The following is a 10,052-nucleotide window of genomic DNA, read 5'->3' on the forward strand; positions in this document are numbered from 1 at the left end:
TTTTTTTTTCTCCCTCCTTTTGCCTTGGGATCCGTGCCCTTATATAGGGAAACGGATCCCGGAACAATGGGCGACGCCCAAAAAAATTTGGGCGTCGCCCATTGTGGTTGGGCGGTCGCCCAACCTAGTGTTGGGCTACCGCCCAACCTTGTTGGGCGATCGCCCAACGGCGTTGGGCGAGCGCCCAACGCGAGGTTGGGCGCCCGCGCCCAACCCTGGTCGGGCGTCCGCCCGATGCGTTGGGCGTTCGCCCGATGCGTTGGGCGTTCGCCCGACGCGGTTGGGTGCCCGCCCGGTGACCCTCGGGGCGTGCCCCGCGCCGTCGGACGCGTGCACACCGTGGCCGCCGAGCGCGCGTTCTGCGCAGCTAGACGCTCGCACGTCGCGGCCGCCGAACGCGCGCTCCGCGCTGCCAGGCACGTGTGCTCAACGGCCCACGAGGGCGCGCACCGCCAGCGGTCCCAGGCATTGCTCGGGCGTCGAGAGTGTGCCACTCGCGGTGCGTCCGACGGATGCTGCGCGCACGTCTCGAGCCGTCAAGCGGGCGTTCGACCATCGTCGTCCGCGTGCGGGATGCCGTTGTGTGCCCGCGTCGTGCCGTTAATTTTCCTCAGCTTATTATTCTCTATATATTTTTCAAAACTTCCGGAATCAATCGCTTCGACCGTCTTGTTTCAGTTTTTTGTCACAGGTCCTCCGACTCGGTGTCTACAGCGTGTTGCTTTTTCGCTGTTCACGGCGAGCCCTTTTTGTTGGCGGCTCATAGATCCCGCCAGCTATTATGTTTATCACCCCTTTCTTTTGTTTCTTTTCGGGCCTTGCTTCTCCCTCATGCGGGAGCGCTGTTTTCTCATCAACCGTTTCTTTTCTTACGAATTGGCCTAGCTTGCCCCTCTCAATCAGCTTTTCTATTTCCTTCTTCAGTTCATAGCAATCGTTCGTGTCATGGCCGTTCAATCTGTGGAACCTGCAATATTTGTTAGGATATCGCCCCAAACTAGTTCGACCTTTCGCCTCGGGGAACCGCACATCCTTCTTCAGGGGGTTCTTTTCGATCCAAAGTAACACCTCCTGGCGAGTCGTATTCAATGGTGTTTGATATCCTCCCCCTTGAAAGGAGTGATCGCCCCTGCGAACAAAATTACCCTTGGACTGGGTCTGGCGTCGATTGTCCGAAGTGGATCTAGCAGCATCTCTCTCTCTCCGGGTTTGAGCTCTATGTTCTCTGTTGACATCGTCCACTTCCATGAATTCCTTTGCTATCTTCATGAGTTCAGCCACTGTGCGCGGCTTGTTGCAGATGATTTCCTCCCGCATGCTCCAATCCGTGGTTCCATCCGCCATGATGTTGCGGATGCTCACGATATCCGGGTTCTGCAACCGCACCAGAATATCGTTGAATGCGACAACAAATTCCCTTAGGGAATTATAGTTCCTCTGTTTGATCTCCTTCAGCTGCCTATCCGTCACATCTGCCGCTTTACAGCCCACGAACTTGGCACAGAAATCACGACTGTATTGATTCCAGTTGTGAATAGATTCAGCAGGTAAAGACCGAAACCAATCAGATGCCGCTCCGCCCAAAGTGGTCGAGAATAATCTGCAAATTATACTTTCACTCGCCCCCGCAACATCCATTAATTCTCTGTAGTTCCTGACATGAGCCTCAGGATCAGAATTAGGATCCCCATAGTATTTAGGTATCGCTGGGGCCTTTATCCTGTGATCTGGTATAAATTCTCGCAACGACGGAGCAAAAGGCGAATCACTCTGCACCTCTGCTCTCGCCCTAGGCGTGTACCCCATTCGCTCCATCATGTTCCGTAGTTGATCTTCCGACTCAAGATTGGGTATTCGCCGAACCTCTTCCATCCGCTGCTAGTGAACTCTAGGTGGCATCCACCCGCCAATTGATGTTGAGATTTGTTCTCGCCGTGGTTCTAGCCGTCGTCCGGTTATAGGATCAAAGTTCCAGGTGTGCTCCTGCCCAAACGTATTCGCCCCAGACGCCATTAATTCTGAATGCCCGTTAACCAAGGGTTCCGTGTGTTGTAGTGGAAGGATTCCTGGCATTCCCGATGTCGGTTGGGATGTTTGCCAGGTCGGACGGATCGTCATACTAGGATCGTGGTACGAGTAGTTGCTTGGATGGCTGCGTGGGTTCATGTGACTACTCTGACCTATCTGGGGTAGCTCTCGAGATGGCTGCGGAAGCGCAAATATGGCGGCAGTAGTCGATGGTTGTGTGGAGACAACAACATGTTGTTAAGGAGGAGCCGCCACGGCGGTATTATGATCGGCCATTACGGTTAACAAACTAATCATTCGATCCCCCGCCGCTTGGCTCATATTTGAAGCCAAGACTTGTCCTGCCATTTGTACAAAATCGCTATTGGACATCTCCATTTTATTTTGCACTTGAACCTCCAATAAGGGACTCAATTGTCCCGAAGGGCCTGACGAGCTAGGCACCACAGGCTGCATACTTGCAGGTTGCGAATTCGCAATCCGTGGACCCCTTGAGTTCATACTAGTGGATCTGGTTGTAACGCCGGTCGTTCGCGATGGTTCTGACATGTTCTTTGTGTACCTTTAACCAAATGTTGGTAAAAAAAAGGTCCACGTTCACCGCACCAATGATAACTTGCTGGATCCGATTTGATGATCTCCGCCGTAGTTACCTGCAAAACAGAACCGGAGACATGATCTCCGGGAATACTCTCCGACGATCAAGTCAGTTTTTGTAGGAGGGTTGGTAAATTGACAATAGTATTGTGGGAAAAATGTGAATGTACCTTTCCCCCTTTGGCCTTAGGGCTTTTTATAAGTGTTCTTAAGTAACCGCCGAGGGCGGTTACCCCTTCCAGGCCATGTTCCGAGGGCGGTTACTCCTTTTTAGGTCATGCCCCCTCTCGTGGCTTTCGTGGCAACAAACGTGGTATCGTTTGTCCTGAGTGGGAGTTTTAGTGCTCCATTTAAGAATTCGGGGCGGTTACTCACTTCACCCGCTTCCTTTATTCGGGTCCCATCCCATCTTAGACCATGGATCTAAGTATGGGCTGGGCCCGTGTAATGAATTCGGCCCGGTTTGGCTTCGTGGGTCATCACAATATTTTTATATTGTGTTATTGTTATTCCGGTTTCATTTCACACACACAAAGCAAACACAAATTTAAGAGTTTGACTATCTTTAACACCCACCATATCCTATGGATACATTATGCAGCCTTATGTTTTCTTGTCATTTCACATATTATTAACAGCAACATTAATTATATTTTACCAAACACTTATAATTAATCATGTAATAGCAAATACCAACCACAAACATTTAAAAGTAGGAGCAAATTGTTGTGAATTTTCTGGATTGCGACAATTTAGCGGAAGTAATAAATCTCAAAGCATAAGCAATATATTACTAATAAAAAATAGGGAAAAGTACAAAAATAAACATTGTGGTTTGGGCCATTTTCAATCATATACTATGTGGTTTAAAAGTTTACAAACTGGTACCTTGAGGTTGATTCCGTTAGCAAATAGGGTATAAAATGACTAACGGTGTTAAAAAAGTTGAGGTGGCAGTCAAAGTCAAAAAATCTAAAGGTTATTTTTGTCCATTCATTTATTTTATATTTTATAATTTAATTATATGTTTACAATTTTAGAACCCCCAATCCCCAATTGACACCTCACCTCTGCTCTTTCTCGCCTATCTCTCTTCTCCTGAACCGTCCTCCTCGCCTTCTCTTCTTCGTCCTCCAGTAATGGTAAAGTAGTGAAATTCTTCCTTTCTTTCTTTTTTATTTTTTTACCCACTCCATCCTTGCTATTTGAGGACCTTCCTAATCAGAAAAAATAACTTTCTCACAGCTAGAGAGAGAAAACTGCTATCCCAAAACCAGTGGCAATTTCTACCATTTTTGAGCTCAAATAAAAAAAATGGATTTTATGATGTTTCTCTGCACACTCTTTATGGAGGAATACCTAATGAATTAGCTAATTTCTCCTGCAATTTCTGGGTTGAAGAACTTGACTGGTCTCTACTTGTATTATAACTCTATTTATAGAGGAATACCCAATGAATTAGCTAATTTGACGGAGCTTACTGATTTGTACTTGAATGTGAATAATTTCTCCGGCGAAATACCTCATGAGATCGGAAACATGGGGAATTTGCAAGGTTAGTTGTCGTTGTGCTGCGGTCCGTTTTCCGGCTTCGCTTGCGCGATTTGCACTTCTGATTGGTTTCATCCATCTCCGACCCTAATGAATCGAGTATGAAAGGGTTAGCCAGTCAATCAATTCGGGTTCTCGGTCGGTTCCCGTTCGCCTGTCCCCCCCCCCCCCCTTCTTTTCCCGGTCAAGATAGATGGGAAGGAGCCCTCTTAAGTAAAGGCCATAACCAGCCTCTTATTTATGTACGTACACAGGTTCTTTTCTGTACCAGCTCACTATGATTATCCTATGCCTATTTCTTGCTTCTGTTACTGACTTGCAGTCCTTTGACCGATCAGAACCATTAGGCCGCCATTCGTAACCTTTTAGCCTCCATTCGGAACCTTTAGGTCAGCTTTCAGGTTTCCCGCAGCTTGCTGCTTTCTTTCCCGGCTTAGGCCTTCGTTAAATGGTTCAAATCATGTGTGAAAACCCCATATTTATGCTTTATGTTAAGCTTTTACTTTACCATTAGAAAACAGAGAAGAGCGGATGTTTATAGCTATGGAGTAGTATTATTAGAGATTAGGAAGGTCCTCAAATGACAAGTATGGAGTTAGTAAAAAAAATAAAAAAGAGAGAAAGAAAGAATTTCACTATTTTACAGTTGCAGGAGGACGAAGAAGAGAAAGAGAAGACGAGGAAGAGGGGTTCAGGAGGAGAGAAAGAGGAGAGCTGAGTTGTCAATTGGGGATTGGAAGAGGTTTTAAAAATTTTAAAATATAATAAATTATAAAATATAAAGTATTTGAAAGGACAAAATTACCCTTAAGACCTTTTGACTTTGACTGCCACCTCGGCATTTTTAACACCGTTAGATAGAAATGGCTATATTTGCTAACGGATTGAAGTACATGGTACCAGTTTGTAAACTTTTAAACCACATAGTATATGATTGAAAATGTCCAAACCACAAGGTTTATTTTTGTACTTTTCCCTAAAAAATAATAGTTTAAAACTTGAATACAATTTTATTGAATTTAGGAGATTTACAAGAGGATGTTTTCTAGAAACTTTTCAGAGTTACAATAATATGATATAAAACCAAAAATAGTATCACTCATGTGTTTCCCGACAATACCCAAAATAATTACTTACTATTTTTATCTCTCCCTAAATAATAAAACTACCCTATAAAAATAAACTCTCAAAGGCATAATTTACCTCCTCTTACTCTACATCTTTCTTCTCCTTTCTTACATTTTTTTTTTTTGCTCTCTTGCTCTCAAATGTTTGAGTTTAAACATCTTTGACTTTTATAAACCAAGGAGCACATTCCTCTCAATTAATTGTGCCAGCAATAATGCAGACACAATTAATTGCCTTATTAACCACAAATTTGGTGGTCAATTTTCATCAACATTTTTTTTTCATTTACCTTTTTATTTATTTATTTAAATATTTATTTTATTTAATTATTTTAAATTAATAATTAATTTTTTCATTATAAATAGCAATTAAATATTTCCTAAATCTTTTAGAATCATGTCAATACAAAAGGAAAACCAACATATATATAACATTATCCACAAGATCAAGAGAATTTATATGTCCATCCATTATTCATTTGTACGTCTATTCTAAATTTTCTCCCACTATCACATACTAAGAGAATTTCAGGGAATTTTATTGAAAAAATAGAATCGGATCTTCTACTCAATTGTTGAGACGTGTCCTAAATGATAATATAAGAAACACATATTAACAATTGAATAAACGGTCCTTGGAGGATCCGGTACTGTAAAATCCCGAATTTTTGAGCTAGGCTGCGGATTATTCGTGGGAAACTACAACCACTTGTTTTCCAACATTTTGACCAGTGAACAAACCTACAAGAGCAGCAGGCGCCTTCTCCAAACCTTCCACAATGTCTTCCACATATTCTATCTTTCCTTCTTTTAAGTAAGGCAGCACAATATCAATGAATTTTGCATACTCTGAAAAATAGTCAGAGGCTACAAATCCTTGTATCCGAACCCTTTTATATATTATGCTGGTCAAGTTACATATACCTTCAGGTTGGGCAGTATTGTACTGAGAGATCATTCCGCACACAGCAATGCGTCCACGTGTTCTCATGTTGAGAAGCACTGCGTCTAACATTTTTCCCCCAACATTTTCAAAATATATGTCTATTCCTTCTGGGAAGTATCTGTAACATATATTTCATCAATTTCAGCACATACTTTTAGCATTTGCATATGAATGGAATAATATGATAATACAATATATGATACAGACCTTTTCAAAGCAGCATTCAAGTCAGGTTCTTCTTTGTAATTGAATGCTTCATCAAACCCAAATTTGTTCTTCAATAAATCCACCTGATCAACATAAACTAAAATGAATTGAGATTCATTTAGAAGGATGAATTAACAATTAATGAAAGTAAGTACCTTTTGTTGAGTTCCAGCACTTCCAACAACATAGCAGCCCATCAATTTAGCGAATTGGCCAACAAGCTGCCCCACTGCACCTGCTGCTGCTGAAACATACACTTTTTCTCCTGCCTTTGGACTACATACTTCATAAAATCCACCATAGGCCGTGATTCCAGGCATGCCTACAACAAATTATACAACAACTTACTATATTGGAAACTTAAAAAAGGCTATGGATTTGAAATTAGTTTGAATCATTTTAGTTATAACAAAGAAACTACAAAACTATATAAACATATGACAGCAGAATGGATCTTAATTCATGATACTCAAGCTATTTTTGGAAATTAAAAAAGTATCCAGTTTTCCAGAAGCGTAAAGGGGAAAAAAAGCAGACCTAGAATTCCAGTGTAGTAGGAAAGAGGCAAATCAGTATGGTCTATTTTGATTAGAAGCTCTGGTGATAGAATGAGAGTGTACTCTTCCCACTCTGTAAAACCCCATCCCAGATCTCCTTTCTTGTAATTTGGATGTGTAGATTCCACAATTTTTACCACACCAAATCCCCTAATAGGCTGCATAATTCAAAACATCAAATCTTAATTTGATTAATTTCTCAATTAATCAAAGGATTAAATGAAATTGAATTCAGTATTTTGTTTGGTCAGTGAATGGATACTAATAACATAAGTAGAGCAAGAAATGAGATAAATGAATTAAGATCAAGATCATTAATCAAGTAAAGCATAAACTAACCTTTCCAGGATGGTATGAAGGATACGGGGAAGAATTAGTATTAGAGTTCATGAAGGAACGCATGTAAGGATCACAAGACAAGTAAAGATTCTTGACCAAGACAGCATCTTTAGTAGATTCAGGGATATCGAGCTTAAAAGAGGATGTGACTATTTCCATGTCGGACTCTTTGGGAAATCCAGTCACATAGTTCTTCAATAGCACCTGCTGGTTTCTCACTTCGTCGGCCATAGTGTAATGAACTGATTAATTGTTAGCTAATGAGTTGTTTCTTTGGAAGAGGCAAAGGAGAGTTTATATCATGGGCTTCGTTCGGTGCTGGTCAACTGGGAACGGAGAAGCTGTGGTCAAATGACAGGAAGAGCCAGCGGTAATAAAAATGCGAAAAGGAATTGCAGCTTCTATCATGTCCACATTAGATTTTGTGATTACCGATCCTATACTTAGCCTTATAAAAAGAATAAAATATATTTTTACCAAATTTCTCAAATCCTTCCAAACAATTTAAATTTTCTTTAATCTAATATGGACTATTTTATTAACGAAAAACATAGGTTGAAAGAGGGACGGTAAAGAAAAGGGGCTTATAGTACGTATTTTCGACTGATTTGGATGCTTTTGATACATAATTTTGAATCGTTTTACTGTTTTTTGAATTCGGATTTCGCGGCACTGGGGCACACGGCTATCACACGTCACCTGTGGTCGGTGTATGAACATCACGCTGCACCATGAGTAGCGGCGTGATAGTTGTTAGGAATAATTGAAATTACGATAAACGAAAATAAGCAAACACACAAGAATTGTTTACCAAGTTCGCCACTCAATATGAATGACTATGTCTGGGGGCACTACCAAGCCAGGATATTTACTATAATGAATGAGATACGGATTACAGAGAAAGATGTTACATTTATACTCCTGAAACCCTAACCGTCTGAAACCCTAATCGCTTCAGTTGGGCCTATATATATTAGTCTCCATAAGCCCAACAATCTCCCACCTGGAGACTAAATCCGTCCTCTGATGGTAGTGTCATTCCTTTAACTTAATTACCAAGGCCAGCTGAAGCCATACATAGCTTCAGCTTCTCTAAGGTTACAACCTTAGTCAACATGTCTGCAGGATTCTCTGTGCCTGGAATCTTCATCAACTGCAATATCTTCCTGTCCAAGAGATGCCGTATGTAGTGATACTTCAACTCTATGTACTTTGTTCTTGAGTGAAAGGCGGGATTCTTTGCCAAATGAATGGCACTTTGACTGTCGCTGTACAGAATAGGATCCTTCTGCTCCTTTCCCAACTCACGCAAGAAATTCTGCAACCATACCATCTCCTTACTAGCCTCAGTCACTGCAACGTACTCAGCTTCTGCAGTAGACAAAGCCACCACCTTCTGCAGCTTTGAAGCCCAAGAGACAGCAGTACCACCCAATGTGAAGACATATCCGGTTGTACTTCTTCTCTTGTCAAGGTCACTAGATGCCAAATCTGCATCCACATATCCTGTCAACATAAATTTCTTGCCCTCAAAACATAGGGCCTATTCAGTGGTTCCCTTCAGGTATCTCAAAATCCACTTTACTGCTTCCCAATGCTTCTTACCAGGGTCTCCCATGAAACGACTAACAACTCCCACAACATGTGCAATATCCGGCCTTGTGCACACCATTGCATACATCAAGCTGCCAATTGCTGAGGCATACGGAGTTCTCTCCATCTGGACTCACTCTTCTCTGCTCTTGGGTGAGTCATGTTTAGATAGCTTGAAATGGCTACCCAAAGGAACCGTAGCTGGCTTGGCATCTTGCATGCCGATTCTAATCAAGACCTTCTTGATATACTCAGCTTGTGAGAGATACAACTTTCCAGCCTTCCTATCTCTTTCAATCCTCATGCACAGAATCTGCTTAGCTTCTCCGAGATCTTTCATGGCAAACCGCTCAGATAACTGCTTTTTCAGTTTTCTCACTTCTCGAGCACTTGACCCTGCAATCAGCATATCATCAACATATAATAGTAAAATTATGTAGCCTTCATTCAATTTCCTGAAGTAACAACAATGATCAGCTTCACTCCTCACGAACTCAATTTCGTGCATGAATCCGTCAAATTTCTTGTACCATTGTCTTGGAGCTTGTTTCAGACCATACAAGCTCTTGTTCAACTTGCACACAAGCTCAGCGTTATCAGACTCATAGCCCTGAGGTTGCTTCATATAGATGTCTTCATCTAAGTCCCCATGAAGAAATGCCGTTTTTACATCCATTTGCTGTAGCTCCAAATCTTCTGCAGCTACCATACTCAACACTAAACGAATAGTAGTCAGCTTCACCACTGGAGTAAAAACGTTAGTATAATCTATGCCGTACCTCTGCTGAAAGCCTTTCACGACCAGCCTTGCCTTGTAGCGTTTGCTACCATCAGCCTCTTCTTTGATTCTGAAAATCCACCTGTTTTGTAGAGCCTTCTTGCCCTTTGGAAGCTCAACAAGTTCCCAGGTGCCATTGGTCATCAAGGAATCCATCTCATCATCTATCGCAAGCCTCCACTTGCTCGCATCCTCTCCACGAGATGCTTCCAAGTAGCTTTCTGGTTCACCACTATCTGTCAACAGCATGTAGTTGCTTGTAAGCGTGTACCTGTCAGGTGCTCTACGCTCTCTAGTGGATCTGCGCAGTGTAACTGGTGGAGTTTGGG

General features: G+C 42.2%; 1 protein-coding gene across 1 annotated transcript; it reads right to left on the reverse strand.

The window, feature by feature from the left end:
• Positions 1 to 5,690: 5,690 nt before the first annotated feature.
• Positions 5,691 to 7,757, reverse strand: LOC136218037 (2-alkenal reductase (NADP(+)-dependent)-like). Its single transcript, XM_066004762.1, has 5 exons — positions 7,353 to 7,757; positions 6,994 to 7,171; positions 6,612 to 6,778; positions 6,457 to 6,539; positions 5,691 to 6,367 (listed from the first exon to the last, which is right to left on the reverse strand). The coding sequence occupies exons 1-5, from the start codon at positions 7,581 to 7,583 to the stop codon at positions 5,989 to 5,991; spliced, it is 1,038 nt and encodes a 345-aa protein (XP_065860834.1). The 5' UTR covers positions 7,584 to 7,757; the 3' UTR covers positions 5,691 to 5,988.
• Between the last annotated feature and the right edge of the window lie 2,295 nt (positions 7,758 to 10,052).

This window comes from Euphorbia lathyris, chromosome 2 (genome assembly GCF_963576675.1).
Source record: "Euphorbia lathyris chromosome 2, ddEupLath1.1, whole genome shotgun sequence".
In the NCBI taxonomy this organism is placed as follows: domain Eukaryota; kingdom Viridiplantae; phylum Streptophyta; class Magnoliopsida; order Malpighiales; family Euphorbiaceae; genus Euphorbia; species Euphorbia lathyris.